General features: G+C 42.8%; 1 protein-coding gene across 7 annotated transcripts in view; it reads right to left on the bottom strand.

The window, feature by feature from the left end:
* Positions 1-24,830, bottom strand: part of HDAC4 (histone deacetylase 4) — a 279,008-nt gene that overhangs the window by 7,740 nt on the left and 246,438 nt on the right. For all 7 annotated transcript variants that reach the window (XM_067298642.1, XM_067298648.1, XM_067298646.1 and 4 more), the window contains 7 exons: positions 24,532-24,587; positions 23,364-23,451; positions 21,937-22,056; positions 19,423-19,520; positions 9,893-10,011; positions 8,042-8,175; positions 411-495 (listed from right to left, as the gene is read on the bottom strand). In XM_067298642.1, the coding sequence (XP_067154743.1) occupies positions 411-495; positions 8,042-8,175; positions 9,893-10,011; positions 19,423-19,520; positions 21,937-22,056; positions 23,364-23,451; positions 24,532-24,587 (700 nt within the window). The remainder of the gene's footprint in view (positions 1-410; positions 496-8,041; positions 8,176-9,892; positions 10,012-19,422; positions 19,521-21,936; positions 22,057-23,363; positions 23,452-24,531; positions 24,588-24,830) is intronic.

Here is a 24,830-nt window from a genome sequence, read left to right as displayed (position 1 = left end):
TGCATTGGATTTAATATTAATTCCTCCACTGAGATCAGAACACCTTGCTGTGTGACTACAATGCCTCACCGCTTGCTTCACCCCCATCCACACAGACAACCCTCTGCGCTCCAACCTGTGTTCAGCTAAGCAGCTGTAGGCTCAGAGGCACTTATACAGTCCAATTCCAAGAGCCAAAGCATTTCTCTAAATTGACTGATCTCTGTGCATCGCTCGATGCACTACTGCATGCAAGACTACCTTGTGGCTGCATAAATCCAGTTCACTGTGCAGTGACTGTCTGCAAATTGGACGAGTGAATGCAGTGGCTTGATTTCGAATGTGTGATTGCCAAGATGATGGAGAAGTCAAACTAGTGTCCTTAGGACAGATTAACAGAGCATCAGCTGTGCGCATGCGGATCTACTCACTGTGTATCTCGATGACTTTCTCCATGGAATGGACTGCGTTAGCATTTGCTCTCTGCTGGAAAACCTTTTCTGGAAGAGGGTCAAGCTGGAGAGAGAGAAGAATGCCACAGAAATGTTGTCACAAATTAGAGAATAGGCATTAAACATGATTTAGCAAATGGCTCCGCTGTATCAAGCCCCCACTCCACTCTTCTGATTCCTATTACCTGACTCTAGCTAAATATTCCAAATATACAGATTTTCTAAATGCTCTTCTAAGACTCAAGGCAGTACACTGAGTTTCTACTGAGTTTCTCAGTACACTGAGTGCAGGCACTCTCCAGCTTTCTCAACCCCAACACTCCTCTATACGCACAGAATACTGTAAGGTCTGCTCACTTGCAGAACCACCATAGGTGTGAATTTACACTAATAGCTGTATCAGTAATAGCTATATCAGTGAGCACGCACAGATGTTCTCTAACAGAACTTCTGCAGGAGGTATTATGGATTATTTCGCAATGTGGACAAGCCCTCAGAGATGGACACACAGGCATTTCATGATGGAAACTGAGTATTAAAACAAAGTCATGTGAAAACAAAAGGAACTTAAAAATATGATAGCAGCCACACTCCCTTTCTTCCTTGAAAGAAACAAAAGGGATAGCTTTTTAATTCTTCTAAACACCTGATCCAGTAAACATATTGACTTTTAACTATTTGAAAATATCTGTACCCTAAGAATAAATAGCCTGATTTTAGTACAGACAAACATCTTTTTTCATCCAGCACAAAGGAAGCAAAATCCTGCTTTAAATCTACACTCAGCACAACGGTAACTACAAAGACACTGCTGATGTCTCTTACTAGCTGCTGAGTTAGTCTTGCCAGGGCACAGTATTAGACCCATATGTTAATCTTTATGAAATTTGCCCTGAAGTTACTGGGAAGGATAGTATTAGGTATTAAAATTTAGTCTTTCTGATGCTGGTTGCTGTCATTTGCTCTTTATATAAAAAGGTGACAGTAAAACTATGATACTGGTATGGAGACTGTAAGGCCAAAGATGATGCAAGCCTTCCAAAAAAATTCAATTTAAAAGCACATAACAAGCATGCATCTTTTTGGGCTTTGCTGCTTTTATGCAGTAAATGCAAATGGCATATTGTATCTGCCTGTGACAATTTTGTTCTTAAATACATCCCACCCTCACAATGTCAGTGTTGTCATTGTTGCAAATCTTTAACAACAATAAAACAGCAAAGCAGCGGTAACATAATTTACTTAACAAGGAACTTAGACAATGGAGCATCTTCACTGTGCTGAAGAGAGATAATTAGCAAATCCCACTCTAAAGCAGCTTTTCAGAGTCCTTCTCCAGCAATACTTGTTTAGTCCTCTGAGCAAAAGTCACATGGATCCACCTGTAAAAGCTCTTAAAGCTGTTGCAGTGTCCACTACATTAAATACGTATGCAGTGGTGTACACGGGGAGTATGTGGCTGATGGAGTTACCTTGCAGGACTATAATGGCAAAGCATGGATGCAATGGATGCATCCAAAGTATGGATGCAATTCCCATCAGCAAACCTGCACTGCTGCCAGGATAGACTATTGCAGCCCATGCATGTGACATAAGCTGTCCGGGCAAGCATATGGTTTTACCACCAGAGCTACATCTCCGTTAGAAGCCTCGGCCAGCCCAGACCTGGCTCTCACAAGCACAACTGCACCAACACCATGCTGCCCAAGCCCATGCTCTGACAAGCACAGCTATTTTAAATGAATAAACTCACACCTAAAGTGATAGCGCTCAACAGGAAAAGCTGCTGTAGACCCGAGACTTGCTATACTAGAAAACGGTAACAACCAAAATAGGCTCATTTTCAGATGCAAACTCTCCTACCGCAGAGGAAAGAGTTGTCCTTTCACTTTGCAGTCAGGGGGCTACAACACCACGAGGGAATCCAGGTCACCTTTGCATTGGCATGGACAAATGCACTTACTGTGACCAACTGACAATATATCAAAAAAATCTCATGTTAATTAATAACAGTTGGAGGAGGGACTGGACTGCTTGCCTGCCAGCTGCCTCCACAACCCATGGCAGGCTGCAGCAAAGGGCCTCTGGTTCCGTCGTGGCTTCATAACCAATGTGATAAGAGCTCTGCCCATATCGCATCCTTACCCCGCAGCCTTTGGTCAATACAGAAAAAGAAAAAGAAAGCTAACACCCAGAACATTGTAGCCTTTTTCCTGCTGTTCTTACACTGTGAATTTGGAAGGTGGATGTCACAGAGAAGAAAGCTGGGCTTCTTTTAGTAATAGAACATAAAGAAGAAAAACAGCCCCAAACACCCTCTTATGCAGCACTCTGAGACCATGAAGGGAAGCATCCCTGGTGAAGTGGCTCTGTAGCAACAGGGTCTGAGCAGGACAAGAGAGATGCAGCCATTAGCACAAGCACTGTCTCCCACAAGAAATCCCCAGACAGTATTGCCTGAGCTTTGGTTTAATTTTTATTTATTTCCCTTTAAAAATAAACACAAGAAGGGGAAAATGCCTTTTTCTATCGGGTTACTTCTCTCATCCCACAACGACTCTTCTCTGAAAAGCTAAACTGTCCCCTTTGCCCTGTATGAAGTTATTAAGCCTTGTATTGTTGCAGCTATGATGCTTGCTTTGATTCCCACTGGGGAAGAAACTTGGGCTCAAATAAAAACATCCCACAATTCTTATTAGTCTTTTTTTTTTTCCCCCTAAAGAACTGAAGAAGACCTTAAGATACATTCATCTTGCTCCTGCCTGCCTTTGAAAACAGAACAAGGATTTTAATATTGCACAGTCGTGGCTCTGACACAGGGAGGCAGGAATTAGGGCTGCATCACACCAGGGGGCTAGCACCTCTCCTCAGGAAGGGAGGTTAAATCTGCAGTGCATCGCAAAGGGAAGGAGCTTGGTTTATTTGTTTTTAACAAATGACATTCTGGAGAGCAATGATTTCTTCTGGGACAGCAGAGACATCTGCTTGATAGGTAATGGTGCCCCGGCAGAACAGCTCTCCTTGGGTCATATAGACAGCCAACTGTTTGGATTTAATTCACATGAGCTCAAGGGTCTCAAAATCAACTAAATACTCAAGAAAAAACTTTCAACAGAACTGATGCTCTCCAAGCCCATCCTCCTGACCTGGTTCTCCACAAAAAAAGTGACTTCTTCACAGACTTTCAAGGCTGGGTATCCAAAACCGGAAACATCTACAGCTGTTGAATGTGTCTGAAAATACTGGTCAAGGCTCATATGGGGATACTCCCCAGCAATGGAAGCAGCCACAGTTTAATAGTTAATAAATCTATGACAAAGTTTTGCAACTTCTACTGAAAGCCAACAGAAACTCCAGCCAAGAGATTTGCTTATGTGACCACTTGGCTGCCATTAGATAGGTACTTCACGAGGACTAGAAATTGCTCCATTCCAGATTTAATAATTATGGATTACATTTTTTTTTTTTTAAATCTTTACTCTAAAAATAATTTTTGCTGAGACTGGTTTCTGTATGACATTAAGTGAAGGCCAACCAGTTCCTGGACAAATCTTTAAATGAGAATTTTATTAATGCCTTTCAGTTTATACTGAAATAAAGCACACAGAACATCAGACAGCTTAGCTGTGTGTTATTTCACAGATGAATCATTCCAATTGTGTGCTACTCTCCCTGAAATAATAGTCACAGACAACAGACTTACCCATCGCTCCACTAGAAAGGGAAGGAAATACCTCTGGGCCTTAGGCAAAGGTTTTAAGCAACTGTTTATTATCAACTTCTTTTTTGTTCAAGATGTCCAGAGTTTGATACTGGACACACCTCGGCTACTTCTGCACCAAAAAATCTGATTCAAAAATCTGAATGACAATGTATTTCCAGCAACCACATGCGATACTGTTGTTCTTCTGGCTGCTGCTTAGCTCCAAGGTCACTTCTCACAGGACATGCCTCCTTTCTCCCTCCACACAGTTAGCAGCTCCCATGGCATAAGCACTTCACATCCCGCTCTATGCATGCTGCTGGCATGGCTTGTAGCCTTGGGGAGAAAACGCCGTTAATGCCCAGATGTTTTGGCTTGGTATTTCTCATAGGACAGAACCTGGTTTTAAGGGGAGCAGTTGGCGATGCCTGGAAAAGAATTGGCAGCTCTGCATGGTTGCTGCTTCCCCTGCTCTCCCACGCTGCTTTCAGGAGCCACTCTGAGTAATAAAATAGCAACAGTGTCCTACTGGTCTAAATTATCATTAAGTGGTTCTTCTCTGCCTCATGCCTGCCTTTGATTTTTCAGCTGAAGTCACGTTAGTATTGAACAAGTAAATTTGTAATTAAAGAAACATAGGTATTTTCAAATGACCTCTCACGCTGCTAACTCATTTTACATTGAAATAATCTGCTGCAAAGCTACAGCTCTGTTTTAATTTCCTGGACAGTTGGGAACAACCCTGGCTCTTGCCACTGGAACCATGCACACAAGGCTTTTCCAAAGCTGGGGTTTTGATCTCTGTTGGTGAACACAGACACTTGGGGGACTGGCATCGTTCCCCTCATTTCCTACCATTTCGCTACATACCTCAGTCAGATCTCTTCCGTTAGCAGATTTCCCTGCAGCCTGTGGCTGTCTGCAGCTGGCTGTCCATGTGCACGCATGCAAAATTGTCTAACACGCTGTATATCAAACTTCATCAAAGGGCCAGCAGGACAAAGCAACAGCAATTCACTCCAACTTCCTCGCATTAGAAAGATTTTATAAAAGACCTTGATAAAACTAGTGCTTCCCGCTTTTTGATGTGTGGCTAAGAGAACATTATCATGATATCCGTGCACGCTTCAAAGCCCACTTAGGAAAAGTGAGAACAGGTCCATCTTTAAATATTTTAAAGCTCCTTATAGCTGTCCTGATTCACTGACAAAAATATAAAGAATGGCAAATGCCCCTTATGATGTTTTTCTACCTTCAAGGATCAACATTTGCTCTGCTAAATGAAAACACTCAGCCAGAGGACATCATCCAAGTTATCGTGAGTACTAAAATCTCCAAAAGCCGCACAGTTCCAGACACGTTCATGGCTCAGAGCGAGTGCTTATTTATTGCATACAGATTCTCACAACACATTTTAGTCACCTGACTGCACTGTAGCAGCACATTAAGTGAGAGGAATGACATCTTTCACATGTGATTTCCTCAGTCTCCCCTTCGGTGTGTATCCTGGCACTAGAGCTGGCTGCATTCAAGGTTTGAATGGAGCTAAAGAGATTGTATTACTGACAATGGTGCCATCGGCTGCCAGCTTAAGAGAATCGGGTGCTGAAATAAAAAAATTATTGCTTGGAGGCTGAGGTAGAAGTTGATTCTCAAGTTTTCAGGAGTCCCAAGGACTGAGCACAAGCTGGACCAGTTATGCATGCTGAGAGCCTTATCAGAATTGCCTGGCCACGCACAAGGAACTAATGCTCTCTGGATGCTTGGAAGATGGGATGCTGGATGACTGAAACAGATGCTTTTGATGAATCCCAGCTGTTTTACCACCAACCTATCGGACTGGTTAGTGAGGTTTTCTCAGGCGTTGTTGTCCTTTGTGTAGCATGTGGATACTGTAAGACACAGCACTTCTGTGAAAAGCTGGAAGAAGCAGCAAATCTGCACCTCCATACAGATCCAACCTCTACTCCTAATTCCTAGACCTAAGCAAAGCTGGTGGTCACAGTCTGCTTATGGCTCAGGAACATCCCTAGAAGTCAACCCTCACTGGAGGCAGACCTAGAGCCAAAATATTACTTGGCTTCTCCTTTCTGTGGTGCTGCACCTTCAAACGTTGACCATAGGGCTTCCCTCAGCTCCCGCATAGGAGTTTCTTCACCAAAGGGGGGCGATGAGACAACCTGGTTGTGTTCTCCAAGGCAGGTGAGAGCTTTAGAAGGAACCTCCTTCCTTAGCCAGGTCACCAGCAGCCAGGTTCTTGCCCGCTGTGGAAGAGACCACTGCCTTCAGAGGTCTGCTCTATCACACACTGCGAGGTCGTCTTGGCAGCCTGCTCATGCCCTTTAACTCATGTCATGGCCTTTCAAGACTTGCTCATATGCACAAGGTACTCTGAGGGCAATCCCTTAATTGAAAAGGCAGCCTAAAAAACTTCAAATGCACTAACCAGCCCATTAATGCTGCTCTAAGTTTTACAGCCACCCCCAACTTGAAATCGGTGTGGTTGCTTTCACACAATGCTGAAATTTTTAGCTCTTTGGAGCCTACGTAATCACACTGCTCTGCTGTTTTGATTTGTATCGTAAATCTTCAACAACTGTTTTGAATAGCTCCTCAGAGTTGCTGCTACACCAGGGCATCCTTGGCTGATAATGAACAGGGATAGATGCCTGTGGCTCCAATCTGACCAATATGTGCTCCTTTGCGTGAGGTGCAGTTTTTCCTTGATGGAAAATTAGCGCAGTGCACTTTTATGGTCTACTGAATCAATCTAAGACTCTGCCCTTTGGACTACAGGTGTCCTCTGAAAACTCCAAGTGGAGAACGGGTGTCCAAAGAAGAGGAATAAACCAGAGAAAGGAGGGAGGACTGACCCAAACAAACCAGTTGCTCATATGCACAAGCCTACAAACTATACAGAAAAATGCTTGCTGAACAGAAGCATATATATATGGATATAGCAGACTCACAAGAGCTTTGCTTTTGCTGCAAATAAGTGGCTTTTATATTTCCTCACTGCACTAGTTTGCAGTACATGACCCTGAACTCCCAGAGCCCAAAGACATGTCAAATGCCACCACTGTGAACTTTTTAAATACCAGTCATTTTGGAAGAAATGTATCCCTCAATTGCTCCTTCGTTACCAGTTGCAGCAGATGCTAATAGTCAGGGCTGCAGCAAAGATGATGGGAAAGAGGAATTTGAATAATTTCTTCCTTTATCCCACTGACTTTAAGAACAGAGAGAAAAGCTAAAGTATCTACGTCCGCAGAAAAACACCCAGACCTCCCCTAGATACCACGAACCAGATTTCCTTTGAGCATTTCTCTGGCTTGCCCTTATCTTGCGATCAAATACTATGGCCTTTTCCGTCAACTTCTGTAATACAATTGGGCTTTTTCAACGCAGAAAAGTGCAGAAGGTACAGAACATAAGGTAAACAAAAAAAAAACAAAACAAAATGGAAAACAGTGTCAAGCAAGCCGCATGACGGAGCAGATACGCTGTGCTGCTAGAGAGGAACTGTAAAGAGAGGGCAAGGCTTCAACAGTGGCATCGGAAATGAGTTAAACTAATCCACTATTTCCCAAGGTTTGCACCAAGCCCACTATTTGGATGAAGAATGAAACCAAATTTAGTTCTTAGGTATTTCAATCCTTAGAGTGTGAATTGCTGAACAAAGGTAGTTAAAAAAAATTTAAATATACAGTCTTTAATTCTACAAAAAAAAAAAAAAAAAAAAAAAAGAGCTAGAACCAGTGCCAAAAGTTCAGTAAATGCACTATTCGGAGAGTTAGCCACCCAAATTCACACCACTGAAAGCTCTGCAAGAAGGTATACAGCGCTTGCAGCGCCTTGCACTTGTCAAGAGGAGGCCATCCACGGCATTTTTTCATTTTCTCTGTACCTCGTTTCCCAGCAAAGCAGAAACACATGCTTCCGAGGCGTCGCAAATGGCGGTCAGGTCATGGCCTCCTTCGAGGGCCAGAACAACACGGCCTCCGGCCAGGCCCATCAGCTGCTTCGTCAGGTACCCAAAGCCTGCAAGTGGGGGACAGGAAACGCAAGAGAAAGGGCAATGGTGGTCACTAGGTTCAGACTCCTGGCACAGGATCAAAGCAGCGTAAAAAAGGAATTACATCATATTAAAGAAACCACAAGGGATCCGAAAGGACGGAGCGCGTAATATAAGCCAGGTTTGATTTTAATACATTCGTTTCAGGACTCCAGCTCCGGTTGCCCTTTGGATGGGCTCAAACACGTGCAGCGTGGGGCAGATCCTTCTCTCCACGTCTGGAGCACGCTGCCAATGTTTTGCCTCCATAAGAGGCATCAGCATCCTTCCTATTACCCTTTATTGTTTGGAATTAAATACAGCAGCAAATATCAGCTTCAGAAGGAAGGAAAGGGGATGGAAGGAGGCTGCTTTTTGCCATTATTTCTAAGACAGGAGAAGCAAAGAAGTCATGCAGGAGGCATGGCAGGGGGGAGGGAGGAAAACAGGGGAGGGGAGGAGGTTAAGGGGAAATAAGTAAAATTGTTGCCGGTGCTTTTTAGTTGTGATAGCAGCATTGCAGTGCCCCAGAGATATTTGACATCTAGTTCTTAACAGACGGTTCTTCCAGTACATAATACGCTGTAAAAATTCCTGGAGCACCCGGGGACTTTGATCATATGACACACAATACATTTCTACCCTTTAAACAAAACAGAACCAAGCTGTGAGGATTTAAAAAACATGTCCTCAAACCAACCCTCCCCCTCAAAAAAAAAAAAAAAATCCAAACAAAGATAATCCAGTGCACTTACACCCTTCTTCCAAAAGCCCTGTTTTTTTGTTTTGCGCTGAGTCGCATAACTCCCCCAAGCGCCTTTGCAAATTGGTAAATTAGCAGACAGATAAAAGATTCATGACTGCGCCCATAACACAATACCCAACCTCTCCTTTTGTGAGAGTAGCAAAGCATGGGAGATTCAACAAGCAGGTAAACAAACAATTCTCATTACAGAGTGTTTCTGGATGTCTTAAATAACTTGTCTCTTGTAAATCTACTCCGCCTTATTCTTTTATAACGTTTATAGGTTCAGCTACCTCATGAGGTTCTGAAGTTCACTGTAGAGAGTGTTTCCTGACTGAAACAAACTCTTAAAAAAATAAATCCTTTTGCTTTTGCAAGGGAAAAACAACCTGTCTTCTTGACTGGCCTGAATGAAACAATGCCAGATAAACCCAGTGTAACCAAGAGAGGGGGGAAAAAAAAAACCTTCAGCCCATCTCCTGTGCAGGACAAAACATCATGGATCCAAAGCAAAAAGGATGTTCTTGTGAGCCCATATAAAGGTGGGGATCAAAATGTTTGGCTCAAATTTTAGTAGGATATCCTGGAGAAAGCAACAAACATCTACTAGCATTCAGACTAGGGTTTTCTGTTTACATCTGGCATTCCCTCTTTCTTCAATTTTGCATGCAAACATGATTTTTTTCGTATTTAGCAGCTAGCTTCCACAGAGATTCAACTACAAAAGGCTTCATAATTTACTTTCTTTAAAAGTAAACACACAATGCTCCAAGACAAGAAAGGCTTCAGCCAAACCAAAGTGCAATGCCCAAACGCATGGAAATGTACAGAAAAATTCTGAAATTAAAGAGTTGTAGACAGATCCTAGAGAGGTAAAAACTGGAAATATCCTACTGAAGCCCCTAGGACAGCAATTTACACCAATGTAGGATCCTTGCTGTTGTAAAGCCACAACTTACATTTTGCTGATAGATTATATCCTCCAAGAGGTGTAGGATGGCCTTCCACTGCATCAAAACCAGACGACACCAGCACAACATCTGGGGCAAATTCATTGGCAATGGGCATTACTACCGTTCTGCAACAAAAAATTAACAACGGCAGATCTATTATTTTGGCTCTTGAATGAACAAAGGAACACTTAACCTTGAGCAAACCTAAGCCTTTAAACCTGACGCTTGAGCAAACTCTTCTAAAACCTGGTGTTCTTATTCCACAGGAGAAAAACCCATTTCCTCTCTCCTTAGAATATGAGAAGCTGGTTGTCCAGCTATCATGTTATTTTTTGGGTCAGGTCCGTTATTTCCATCATGAACAACCTGATGTTCAGAGCAGGGGAATAACCTGCCATACGTTGCGGTTTCTGTTTGTGGTCATGTCTTGCTTCACAGACGTGGTCAGCCAGAGCAGAGAGGGCACAAGGAAAAAGGTGCAGACTGCAAAGCCACCTGGAAAATTGGTCATATAAGGACCTCACTGTGCGGCACTTGTCACCCAGCTGCAGCAATGTGCTCCTTCTAAATATCTGCAAAGGCATTTATTTTTTCCACACTGCGCTTAACCATAATTAAAGGCTGGGGAGGTCGCAGTATGCATGAGCACTCCCCAGCACACAGAATCACAGAATGGTTGAGGTTGGAAGGGACCTCTGGAGATCATCTAGTCCAACCCCCCTGCTCAAGCACGGTCACCTAGAGCACAGTGTACAGGATCGCGTCCAGGCGCCTTTTGAATATCTCCAGAGAAGGAGACTCCACAACCTCTCTGGGCAACCTGTTCCAGTGCTCTGTCACCCTCACGGTGAAGAAGTTTTTCCTCATGTTCAGATGGAACTGTCTGTGTTTCAGTTTGTGCCCGTTGCCTCGCGTCCTGTTGCTGGGCACCACTGAAAAGAGTCTGGCTCCATCCTCTTGACACCCTCCCTTAAGATATTTCTACACATTAATAAGATCCCCTCTCAGCCTTCTCTTCTCCAGGCTAAAGAGGCCCAGCTCTCTCAGCCTTTCCTCACAGGAGAGATGCTCCAGTCCCCTAATCATCTCTGTAGCCCTTTGCTGGACTTGCTCCAGTAGTACCACATCCCTCTTGTACTGGGGAGCCCAGAACTGGACACAGTACTCCAGATGTGACCTCACCAGGGCTGAGGAGAGGGGGAGAATCACCTCCCTCGACCTGCTGGCAACACTCTTCCTGATGCACCCCAGGATACCATTGGCCTTCTTGGCCACAAGGGCACATTGCTGCCTCATGCTTAACTTGGTATCCACCAGCACTCCCAGGTCCTTCTCCGCAGAGCTGCTTTCCAGCAGGTCAACCCAACCTGTACTGGTGCATGGGGTTATTCCTCCCTAGGAGTGGAGCAGTGCCAGGCTTGGTCTCCATTTATTTGCCACTCAGCAAATACCAGCTCAGGCCAAAGGAAGCTTTAATATGCAAATATCCCACCCAAATACACCTTAGAGCATGCTATTCCCTGTCCCTCTTGCTTTTGGTGTCCTCTAAAAAACAGACTGAATTCCTTAGCACTGGCAAACTAATGCCCGTTAAGGCTGGCATTCAAATGAAATAAGAGGTCTATCTTTGTGGTTTCTCAGCAAAAGGCATTTTCACATCGATTTATCTCTTCAATCTGCTCTGTTTCTGTTCAAAAATCTACATGAGGTTGCAAAGCATCCCATTTCCGATGACAAGACGCCAGCTAAGCAAAAATGAGAAGTTCGGCAGAGAGCAAGTAATTGCTTCTTCATCTAGCACAAACACAGTGGAACTGAAATTACAGCAATGAAAAATTTCAAAGGAGCAGAGTTTCTTAATAAACATGATACAGATGCACACAATCCCTCCTGATTAAGAAAGCTTGTAGCAAGCATTCTTGGATGAATACCTTCTTTTGCATGCACTTAATGCCAGGGGTACACGCATTCAGAGGTTTGAAAATTGTTTTGAGTTGTTACGACGAGGCAATGATAACTGCAGGAAATGGTGGAAAAGCAAGGAGATGCCTTAAGTTAAAAGTCTCCAACTCAAGGCCCTTTATACAAAGTAGTATTTTCCAAATTAAGTTCTTCTTCTCTTATAAATGCACTGACTGATTTTTAGATGCATCTCTCCAAACCTAAACAGCTGCTGTAAGATTAGGGAAAACTGAAAAACGTCATGCCCTTTCTGTAAAGTAGTATTCTATTTTACCCTATCCTAGGAACAGCTACTGGCAAGGATAACTTTCTAAAGCATGAATTGAAGTAGCATCAAACTCATCAAACAGCTTCTATCAGTACTGCTGAACACATTTCCTATGCTCTAGTCTAAGCAGGTGGGGATGCCAAGGCACATCAGCTCAGCACTGAAAAATAATTCAGTCAACACTGTGAAGCCCAAGAAAAGCCTTCTAACTTCAATTTTTGGGCAACAGATCTCCATGGTAATCTAACAGCCTCCTGCCTTCTTCCTGCTGGACAGTCTGCAGGACACACAGCCATGTAAACATATGCAAAAGGCACAATCTTATTTTCATTTTCAAAATCTGTTTCGTAAAACCCACAGACATTTTAAGTAGAAACCACCTCATTCACAAAGGACTTAAGCAGCATTTTCGAAGCAAGTGCACGTGGCAAAGGGCTTTTTTTCTGCACTTTGAAGTACTGCTGAGCTATTTAATTTCTAACCAGAGTAAAACTGCTAAAATCATCAGATATTTTCCAGACGAGGTTATGATACCATGGGAGTTGCTAGCACCCCAGCTGCTGTGTGGTATCACCCTAATCCACGTCGCAGAGCAAATCAAAATCAACACCCTGGAGTTGTGTGCGCTGGCTGCCAGCATTGAACAACCAATGCAACCACTAATCAATCTGCCTATCTGTATATACATATTTTTTTGCCACGGAGCAGCTCATCTGACTGATGCCCAAATGCTAACGCACCCAAAGCATATGAAACAGCGGTGCACAGCAGGTGAGCCATGCGAACGACTGACGGGTGTCAGCGATGGTTCCCAGACACTGCCTGTATGAATGACAATAGTTAGAAGATACCCTCTAGTGGCAGAGAATACCCAGGCAACACCCAACAATTAAAGGTGAAACTTGTCCTTATAAATTTTGAGAAAAAGCAGTGGCTGCTCATTAAAAGGAAATCAATCGGTATTTGGCAATATTTGGAAGAAGCTGTTTTGAGGATCTTCTGAGTACAGAAAGGGTGACTGTGCAGCAGCAGTTGGCTACTCCTGCATGTGTCTTCATTTCCAAGCAATTATTTGTGGTGCTCATTAGCCAGAGTAAATTTTAGAATGATTATCTGATCCCCCTCCAAATTTAAGAAACGTGAGATGCAGGTGCCTTGGTTCTCCTGTCCAAGAAGGGTCAGACATAGGACAGACAGCCTCCCTGTCCCCACAAAATCCTGGACACCTTCACCTTTGAGTCTGGAGGACCCAGGAGTCGGCAGGCAGCTGAAACTCAGAGGAAACGCGGAAGATCACGTCGTGTCAGACCAAATAAGCTAACGATGCTTTCTGGTACACTATTAGAAATTATTAACAAGTCAAATCCAGACTTGAACCCTTTCCTTCATTTGTGCCTCTTACCCAAGCTCTCAAAGCCTGCTCCTTCTTCGGAGTTTCTCCTATCTCTAGCATTAGACCAGGACCCAAAAGCCACAATCTCAGCTGTGTTTGATACTCGCCAAACATACAAGCAACTACATCTTCGGTCATAAAGCTTCAGTTTAGGTCTGAATCAACGGTGATGCGGAGCGTACGGATGAGATGTTGCCGTGAGCCCCACACCCACTGCAAGTCCAGCGGGGTTTCCCAGAAGCGTGAGGCTTTGTTTATGGGATCCACCGGGAGCGCCAGGCCCAGGGCGCTGCTCCACACAGCCTCGTTTGGCCCGTGGGAGCCACACGGCATTTTTTTGGAAGTCAGCTGCATACGACAGCCTTTTGAGATCTCGACAGCTTCCTCAATCTTTTTTCTAATTGTAAAAAAAAAGAAAAAAAAGAAAAAAAAAGGCACGTGTAAATTTTTCAGCCTCAAACAGCTGAAAGCCCAAACGAACTGGTTTTGAATGATGTATTTCTGAAATTTCATCTATTGGCAGGATTTCAGATGTGTCTAAGTCTTTCAGATTTTACTTTTTCTTGAGGATGAAGAAAACACACTTCTTGCTCAGATCTGCCACTCTAAAGTCAAATCCCCAAGACAAAACAGCAATTAAATTGCAAAGGATCCTATGACTTTGCCCTGATGATCATACTATAAAAAAGCCACTAATTGAAATGACTGTCAAGAAGGTGACCAGGTTTCTATGGAAGTGGGTCCTTCAACTAATGGCTAGGGGAGCTACAAAGTTACTGACTGAGGAATTAAAAGTTTTACAACACTGAATATTACTTCCAGACATGCTGATTTATTAAAATACAAGGGTTAGTTATACCTTTAAACTTCCTAGGTTTGTGGGGGGTGGTGTTGTTTGGTTTTCAAAAATAAATTACATTCTTTCAGTTGACTTAAAATACAGCTAGGCTAAACAGCTACACATTAGTTAATACTGACAGCTATAAACAGTAAAAACTACTGACCACATTGTGCAATCATTTGGGGGAAAATACAATTTTACATATATTTTCTAGAAGACTGCGTATCTTTTAGTCCATTACTAGCCAATTCGCCAACTAAAATGCTTAATAAACACCAGGCTGATTAAACAGTTCTACAGAGGTTTTTTTTTTTTTTTTTTTCCTGTTGAACGCTCAGTTCCAGTGAGCAAGTCAAAATGAAATATAAAAGGCTGAGCGCTTTTTTCGGAAACCCTTTTCCCACTGTTTCCCATATATTATAAAGCATTACCCACTGCTCCTAAGGCTAATCAGTCTCCTGAAGACTCTACTCTCTGTTTCTCAAAACAGTCACCTCCACGGTCATTTCCTATGTCAAACCGGATTAGGAACTTGGGTACAAAATGAGCATCAGAGAGCGTGAAATCCAAAACACAGAGACAAGGACTCCAGGCGAAACATGGTCAGCTGCCCCCCTCCCTCTTCCTTACTTCTGAAATGTTTTATGGATGGAAGGGAAAAAACAACCTCCCCCCGTCCCAAATTCGGCTTCCGAACTCATTTAACGCTTTCTACAATCTGTCCGAGAAATTCAGGAGGAAGAGGAGGAGGAGGACTTCAAACTGCAGTCCTGGCTTCCCTTCTATTTTACGAGCTGTGAATAAAAATAAAACTAACACTGAAGTCAAGTTGCATTTGGAATTAAAATTGTATAGGGAAATCAAATGGTATACAGAATTAAAATTTTCCTACCCCTCTGTCAGATAGGGTAGGAAAAAATTGGATGAAACCATACAGCTCCTAGAGTCATCAGGTATAATGTCGGAAAGTAAATTCAGAGGAAAACTCATGCGCATAACGTAATTTAATTTCACCACGTCGTTGCTGTTCTCCTGTAATAAGGAACTAACTACAGTCCTCACATTTTTCTGCAGGTCTCCTAGCCAGGTTCACATTTTGTACTTCTACACAACGTTTGAAAACATCACGAGACTTTACAGAAGCAAACACTTCTTCTTGTGCAACAAGCCAGGAAACAGCAGGCTCTGGAAAAAACTAAATTTTACAACTGTTTGTTTCTATAACTACAGAATAACAGCAACGAATACCAAGAACAGCCTGATGATTTGGGGACCTTCTAAATTATATGCCAGGCATTAGAGTTTAACACGTTTCTGCACGAGCTGTGAGATCAGTATTGCCCACGTACTTTGGTGGTGACTTCAGCCATGGAACATGCGCTCAGCAAAACGGTCAGCTAAATTATAATATACTGCCGGCCAGGGCAGGCGTAGCTGCAGTTATGATGGCACGGCGGAGCGCTGAGATCTCAACAAAATCCCAAACTGGTACTCTCAGACCGAACATCTATTCATGACCAGGGTGATTCCACCCTGCTCCCCACCAAGGATACCAACAGCAATATCACCCTGATTTCCAAGCAGACCCAAAGATGTACATTTCTGCAGCCGGTGCTTTCAGTTCTCCAACAGCAATAAGCAGCAAAGTGCAAGGCAAGGCAGCTCTGCTTAGCATTTTTAACCCTTGGCATCACTTTTGAAACAGTTCAGCGTTATTATTAAATATTAAGAGGCTGCGATACGCTGTCCAATACACCATTTTAGTGTAAATGCAGGCATGCTAATAATCCTAAAAGAAATTCTCTGTAGAAAATCTTTGACGGAAGTTACTGTTTGCTCTTTGGAAAGAGTAAAATGGCACTGTTTGAAACAGGTTTTCAATACGGGGAAGATAAATTTCACTTGGATTCATTTATTCACTCATCAGCAGACTAATTTATGAGGCCAATTATCTCAGTTGTTATTTCTTTAGAGCACATGCTTTTATCAAATCCATATAGCAGTTCATCCTGAAAGAGTAAAAAATGAAAAGCATGCTGCATATTTTTCTTCCAGTATCTATGTATTTTACATAGAAAGATGGCTTTCTTCCTTAAAAGCATGCTAAGAGTTAAGGCTTAAAAAAAAAAAAAAAAAAAAAAAAAAGTCTATCAGTATCTTTGCCTAGCTCAAAGGATTTCCACTGATTCCTCTACAGACTTCAAAGCCTCACAGTTTGGCATTTGGACTGGTTTGAATTAAAGCTCAGTTCTCCACTGTGAGTTTCCAAGTTCATGGTGAAAATGCCTCCTGCTTCTGGAGTTCATTATGGCCAATTTTCTTATCTTTGCTTCATCTTAGGTTTGATCCCCAGCAAATGCAACGTGGCATTCGATGGGGTGGAATAACAAGGTGCTGCCTTGAAGGCATGCATTGTCTCATGAGGCTAACACAAGAAAAGAGGGGAAAAAAGGATATATGACCCATTCCCTTCACTTTCTAACTCTCGGGGGACTATAAATTGTAAACTTCAAAGCATTATTTTACATTAAAATCAATAAAAAGATTCAGGCAAAATGTTTTTCAAAGAATCTGGTTAAGATTTAAAAAGGTCACTTGATAATGTATTATCATGAACAAAACTTGGCATAAGATTAAAAAAGCGTCCAATTTAACTTACTGACTGAAGGTGTGCACATTGGGGAGAGTACGGGAGGTGCTACCTATAAGGACGAGCCAAGTAACTCGCTTCTCACAACCCTGGCAAAATAAGAGCTACGATTAGCTACGAAACACGTTCCCCAAAGAGCTGTAGTCCCTGGGCAAAGAGACACCAACACCTATTAAGGAAGGGCTCGCCAAGTTCTTATTACATTTGTAGACTGTTCTGAACAATTTTCCAGGAGCCTAGAAACTAAATTAATATTTAATGGCAAGTATGTCACTCAGTTGTGAGCCGCAGGTTCTTTTTACAATGAAGAGATCAGTCTTGTTGACTGCTGGGATAAACAGACTTCCACTTTGGACTAAAGTACTTGCTTTCCCGTAACAGGAATAAAACATCAAGACAAATGACAGTTATTTGACTATATGTTATTTTAAATTGTATACACTGTTTGAAGGCTTTGGAATGGCATACTGAAAAAGAAAAACTCTTTTTGCTCAGTATAACGTACCAATAAAAAGTAGGCACACAGTGAAGAACAGAAAATAATGCTCCCATCCTAGATTTAATGCATGCAATGCTATTTCATGAAGTCAAAACTCCACCTGGGTATTTCCAGAAATTTGCATCCAATGTTTTGGCAAGTGCACGTCTCCCTAAATTTATGCAGGGCGTTTGCCAGAAGCGCGCTAAATCTCATTTGAAGACCACACATCACTTCAACTGATAACTGTTAAAAAGATGCAAGCTGGGAGAAGGACATAAAGCATGGGGGGTTGAACAGGACAAAAAGCAAGAAAACCAACAACAATAACCCCCCCTCCCCCCACACACATGTATTCAGCAGATCAGCGAATTATATTTTTGTTCTCCTTGGAAAGAATATTAGAAAGGAAAGTGTGGTTTCACACAGGCCTTTAGTCACTACTGCATTGCTTAAAATTTCTCCTCTAACCCAGAAAGCTTTGTATTCATTTCATTTTTCTATTATGTTGCTTCCACAGTAACTTTTAATACCATCCTTTTCCCGTTGTTGGCAGGTCTGGGAGGCAAATGCATTACTCCAGGCTTCCAGCAAGTTCCAAAGCCACCAGTCATGTACAGTCGCCTGATTTGAGCTATTCCCTGGCTGCTCAGCAGTGCATCAAATCTTTGTGCTAGACCCAGACACTTGCTGCTGGAGAAGAACTCTCTCTGCTGCAGAAAAGATGCAGTGTTGCGCATCTCCAGGGGCGAGACAAACTGCCTCAGCTATTTTCTGCCAGGCTCAATTCAGGCAGTTTCAAGCTTTTTTTTGAAGCTGCCAGAGAAGAACGAAAATAATGCCCACAAGGAAAAAGAAGAGACTGTTTCAAAGAGAAAGAGCGTTGAGGTAGAAGAATCATTTCCACAGGTTCAGAAGATCAACAACACTACAGTGGCATTTATCACTCAATCTTCATTAATATGATTGTTCTGCCCATTAGATGCTCAGCGCAGTGAGAAAACGCACCACCCGCACTCTTAGAGTGCTCCTGTAGGGACACTGGACAGAATGGCCAGGACTGTTGAGCGCATGGCTGTAGGTCAGCTAACAGAAGAAACTACATTTTTGATTGCCACACCTCTTTTGATCATGCTGATAGGAGGAGGAAAGTAAGGATCAGCTCAGACAGTTTATTATTCTCTGTGATCCTGAGGTTTCCTGTGCCTGCGTGAGCTGGACCACTATGATGAGGTCAGCAAGACAGGCACAAGGTCTGACAACAAGTGGATTCGCCTCCTGCTTCATCCAGAGACTCAATGAACACCAACTCTCCAGAGCATGCTAGAATATGCTCGTAAAACAACCACGCGGAGTGGTTTAAATCTGATGCTACCATTACTGCTAATTGAGGAGGATATGCCTGACTGAGGTGGGGAGGAGTCAAGAATAATGACATGACCACTCATGATCACTCATGACCACTCAGACGTCCAATATCCCTTTGTGCATCGCCATAATAATGTCTCCCGGCTTCGGCTAGCTGCACTCTGAAACTTCAACTCATAACAACTTGTTAAAAAGTTTATCCGGGCCCCCCACCCTGCCCAGGTGGGTTTATTCATACAAATATTCACCACAGTGAGCCAGAAAGATTTTTAGCCAACAACAGAAGAGCTTATTCGTATCAGGAGACTTTAAATTTACGCATCAATCAGTGCTGAGCAGTGAGTATAAGTCAATCACTGAATCCCCTAATGTCACAGACCCATTTCTTATGGCCAGAAATATTGTGTTTACTTAAGCCAGCTTTATCCCATATGGCATTCACAAAATAACTACAGCTCTATGAAAATCTTGTTTCCTAACTTAGCGAGAGAGAAACCCAAGATTAAGAGAGATTGCACGAGAAAAAAGAAATTCTGTTTCAGTGAAAAACATGTTAGAGGAAGTCTTCAATATTACCTGAAAGCAGTTAAGTATTCTGTATCTCCCATCGGTGGATCAAGGCCACCAGTAAAGGCCATGTTAACATTGAAGCCAACTCCTGCTCCTGTGCCGACCTGAAAAAGGGAAACAGTACTTTTAATTGCACATATGGAAACTGCTAATTCTAGCAACGCATCTTCGCTGTCTTTCTATTCATCCAGCTGAATCTGGATTTTGATTCAATAACTTGATGGGGTAATTTTTCCCTCTAGATTACTTCAGTTCCCAAAGAGAGAATAAAATTAAAGCTCCTGTGTGCTCCTATATTCTCTAAACTTGATGGGAGTTGTGGACAGTCAGCATTTTCTAGTTGCCCGAGGGAAAAAAAAAACAAAACACCATTAATGTGGATCCTTTTCCTCTTTTGTACAAGAGTGCATTGCATGTGCAACCTCATCGAATTAAGTCCTTTCCAGCTTTAAGCTGAAGGGTATTTTATATGTATTCTACTTCCTGCTGGGGGAACCAAATACCACAATTTTAATCAGAGTGAGCACCCCCTCTGCTGGCGAAAAGTATTATTCACAGAAAACATTTTTGCTGACCTAAGGGGCATGCGGGTGGTGAATGTTGATCCATCCCCACCTGCACATTAACGTTGAGCGCAAATAGCGCAAATTCTTTGTTTTACTCAGTCAGGAACAGCACATACCCTCTAAAAATTACTATAAACAGCAAATACTGAGTGGATAATACAGTCTACAATTCCTTACAATACTAGATATTTTGTAAACTCATTATTAATTCCAAGGGTCAGCAAAAAAAAGTGGATCTCAGAGAAGTTTAAGACCTCATGTCCTTTGTATATCCTAAAGCAGAGGTTAAGCCCACTGTGAAGAGTTGCTGTTCATTCATTACCACAGTAATGCACAAACAGGGTAATGAAGGAGTATCACATTATGTTTAAGTTTCTTTAGAAACCTAAATGGAAACATCAATGTTTGATGAATGGGAAAAAGCCAGATAGATAGGGTACTAATTCCAAGGCTTTTCAGGTTTAATCTAGAGTGTCTCAGAGTAAATAAAACACAGCATTTCATAATTTCCCTCTGATAAACCACATATGAAGGATGATAACTGAATATCTATCTGGAAGGAACCACTTCTAATTCAAATTTACGTCAAAACTACAGCTGAAATAAAAATTCTATCTATTTAGGAAGGTTTTATTGATTATATGATTCAAATACTGATTGTTTCTGTGCTCTATACTTGTAGCACCCTGCATTTTATTTCCTCAGGCCACTAGCCTGGCAGAAGTCATTCACCCGCTCCCATGGAGGAGGAATGATAAATACCATGAGAGCAGACTGAAGGAAGGGTCCCCTAGTGCGCTGAGCTCACAGCAAATGTTTTCTGTGAGGCCACTGTCATATACCAAATAGCACTGTTTTAATGAGGTTGGCTCACAGCACGGCTGGAAATGAGCCACTATAAGGTCTTGCATAAGGAATGATTGCAAATCTCTGTATTATCTCTACTTTACTAGGGCAAATTAGTGGGGCGGCTTGTTTAAAACAGAGCACACTTTCCATGCCGATTATGTTTTCTTAGTAAAGAATCCACAAGCCAGAAGGGGGTCCCTTGCTAACAGTATGAACAAAGGCTCGTCCATCAAACAAAGGAAAGGAGAAATAGGGCCAGGTATACTTTCAAAAGACAGCATTAAGCTCAGTCTGGAACAGCAGGGTATTGGCTGCCAACCTAGAATGAAAGAAAGGACGGGACTAAACTAGAAGTGTCTGTGTGAAGGGCCAAGAAGAAAAAATGCTTCCACTGTAACGTGCACAGCCTTTCCTTCTGTAGCAGGCTCCGAGGAAACTACTTGTAACTGTTGGGTTTTGTCCCACGGCATGAATGACTCTAGCTAAAAGTCTACTATCCAGACTGCTAAATCTGAACACAGCATTTGCCGTAAGCAATGCTCTGGCAGGGATAAGGCAGGAGGTGATGAGCTCCAAGCCTGTGCCAGGAAACCCAAGTGCTGCAGTACAGAGCTGGTGGTACAGCCGCGGACAACCTGTTCCTCTGTCATCTCACAAAACGCTTATTCCCCACTTTGGGGAAGGTCTGAAAAGTACATCAAGTCCTGCTCTTCAGGGAAGAAAACGCTGTCTGGCACAGCTGGCAAAGGGGTCCCTTGGAACAGGGTTGTCCCATAAGGGCTTGAGAGTCTAACTGCATGAATTCATTTTTTGATCGTTTGCCAAGGGATTTTCCTGTCCTGCCAGCTTGCAGCAGCAGGACACAATTCACATGGCTGTTAGGACTTGGACAGGAACGCACAGGAACACCCAAAACTGGGCGATGGGCTCTGGAAGAGGCACTAACAAGCACAAGCGTGGGGATGGTGGCACAAGTGTCTCTGCAGCCTTGCTCAGCAGAAGCCCCCAAGGTCTTTTGGGCCACCTCCATCACAACCATGAGCAGTTCCTATCAGACACAGCAACACATTGCGAAGGCAGACGCTATGTCGATCCATGTTCTTACCTCATCGGGAGCACCACTGCCTGGGAAGAAGTTCCCATCATCATAGCGATGTAGTGAAATATAAAGAACATTAGGATCATTGTAGAAAGCTTGCTGAGTACCATTTCCGTGGTGTACATCCTTCAGGGACAGAGATTGTATCATGTGAGGAAGGTTAGTATCTTAGTAACAACGCAGATTAAAGCCATCAGCTTGGGATTTGGAGGGTTTTGCTTTGTTGTGTTTTGTTTTCTGGACTTCTCTGATCTCACTGAAGCAGTTTATTGCAAATGAGAATAATCTACATTGCACAGCTGGCTTCATGTTACACTTTCCGTTTAACAAAACAGGATAAATAGGAGTAAACACAATCTCAAACATATATCAAAACTGAAAACAAGATTAATTTTCTTGGTGTGAACTGAATTGATGCACAACCTTGCAGGACAAGGGGAAGGAAGGGCTATGTCAGTCACCCCAATTTTGTGTTTTTAATCAGTCTGTAGGGTGAACACTGAAGCAAATCCCAGCAAATTTCTCAGGTTGGGCCCATCTGGGTTAAACACCCCAAACTCACAGCCCAGATCCTCTACTGCATTGCTACTTGGTGCACAAATGCATCACAGGGGACGGGCATTCAAAATGCCCCTTCTTTCAGATATGAAAAACAGTCGGTGGGAAGCGAGGAAAACAATGTCCATCTACTAAGTCAAAAAGAAAAATACATCCATTTTAACTGTCTTGTCCATGGAGGACTTGTGGCAATCTAATCAAAACTCTTAGCTGATACCCAAGCGCTCAAATGCCTTCACAGCCAGCTTTTTTTTCTTTTCTTTCTAATCTGTACATCACAGTAGCAAAAATCCAAACAAGCCCTACTGGAATTCCAATGCATTGTCTGCAGAATATTTCACTGTCTTTGTCCAAATTACAGATCATGTTTGACCGCCTGCCCAAATGTGCAGAGGCTGCACTAGCCCAGTGGCAGGGCACTGAGACCATCCAGACAGACAGCCAAGCCATGTCGGACAGCTTATCCCTTTCAATAACCAGTCATCATGTCCTGAAAGTAGAGCTGGGATTGATAATAATGGTTGAGCCCAACAACCTTGAGAAAACAACAGCACAGTTGGCAGAATTATCCATCCTTGCAACTGTGTTATGGTCTTGTTATAGAAGGCAACTACTTATTCAGGATTGCACAGAACTGATGGGGGGAGGAGGGTAAGAGTGTAATAAAAATCCTGATTTTGTTCCGAAACCTATGCACCCTTTAAGAAATCTTTTATCAAAAAACTAAAAACAAAGGCATTTTGGCTTACAGACCACAGATAACATTTTTTTTCACTGACTTACAAAGCCTGGGCTGCCTTTGCAAGAAAACTCAAAAAAAACAAAGAAAAACTTCCGTTCGATCTCTTCATGGGTAAGAATCAATGTTTACTCACCCAGTCCACTATAAGAATTTTGCTAACGTTCAGTCTTTGCTGGAGCAGCTTGGCTGCAATTGCCACGGAGTTAAAGTAGCAGAAACCCCTGGAGGTGATGAGAGGGAGGAGAAAAAGAGAAAAAAAATAGAAGTGTTAATTATAGGTTTGCCTTTGTCCCAATACATCTATCATCCGGGACATAACACTGTAGGAAGAAATTTCCACTGCTTTCACTCTTCTTTCCTCCCTAAAAGATGCAGGTGTGCTCAGTTAGGAACACGAGACAGCCATACAGCAGCAGGTGCCTTGCGATCTCTCAGGAAACAGGGAACATTTCAGACTTTCCAAACCCCTCTGCAACGCTGCTCCATGCAAACTGCCCCATGGGTGCGTACCAGCTCCCCAGGGCTCCCATGTGGGCAAAGGGAACAGGGGTGAAGGGGGAAGAATGCAAAAAGAGGAGAAAGAAAGGAAAGGACCGACAGCTGAAGTGATGCGTGGCCATGTGCATCATCGGAAATGGAGTGGTTCGGCTCAGAGAGGCCCCGAAATGCTGCACCGAAGGGAATCCAGCAGAAGGTACTCGGATCTCGGACCAAAGCACCCCAGGCTCCCCGAATCAGTCACAAAGCCAAGGACATGAAACTTCAACAGCCAGTTAAGTCACATCCAGAAGCCCAGTATGATCCAACAGCCAAAACCCTAATATAAACCCTGCTCCACTAAACCCGTGTAATGTGCCTGACGTCAGCTTTCATTTCGTGAAGCCGTCACACTCCAACACTTTCCTAATTCCATGTTTTAACCCCAGGACACAAAGTTATGTTCGATATGCTAAGATCAGTTGCAGATCCTTGCTTTCCTCACATTAGAAGAAACATCAATATTTAACTTAAGACAATTCACAAGAGTAAATAAAAGCATGAGTGCTTTTTCAAAGCATGATTCTAATGCAGTTCTTTCTAAAATATATACCTGCCCCAAACCACAAAGCAGGATCTTTCCTTCCTCTAGAGGATTACTAGGAGCTTTGAATCTAATGCTCGACTGTGTAGCAATCAGCAAGAAATTATAACAATAATATATGCAATAATAAACTAACAAACTCTTTTTCTAATTTACAGATGCAGATCACATAATAGACAGACATTGAAGCAAGCTAAACAAAGTATATACGCAGACTTACATGGGTGTGCTTTCTTCTGCATGGTGACCTGGAGGTCGAACAACAGCAAATCCATTCTACACGCAAAAATAAGAGAAGGAAGAAATGAGACAGAAAGGAACATTCATCTCACAGAGATGCATGCAGATTTACAGCCAGAATTGCTAATTCTGTTTTGGAATTATTTAGTTGTTCTTGATGGTTTTTCTCACAAGACCATAGCAGTGCATGATGCTCTTTTTTTTTTTTGGGGGGGGGGGTGGGGTGGGGTAGGGGGGTGGAATCTATGTGAATTTTATGGAAACTGGTTGGTATAGTAT

This window comes from Apteryx mantelli, chromosome 6, assembly GCF_036417845.1.
Source record: "Apteryx mantelli isolate bAptMan1 chromosome 6, bAptMan1.hap1, whole genome shotgun sequence".
Classification (NCBI taxonomy): domain Eukaryota; kingdom Metazoa; phylum Chordata; class Aves; order Apterygiformes; family Apterygidae; genus Apteryx; species Apteryx mantelli.
Note: the sequence above shows the minus strand (reverse complement) of the source record. Positions and strands in the feature narration are given on the sequence as shown.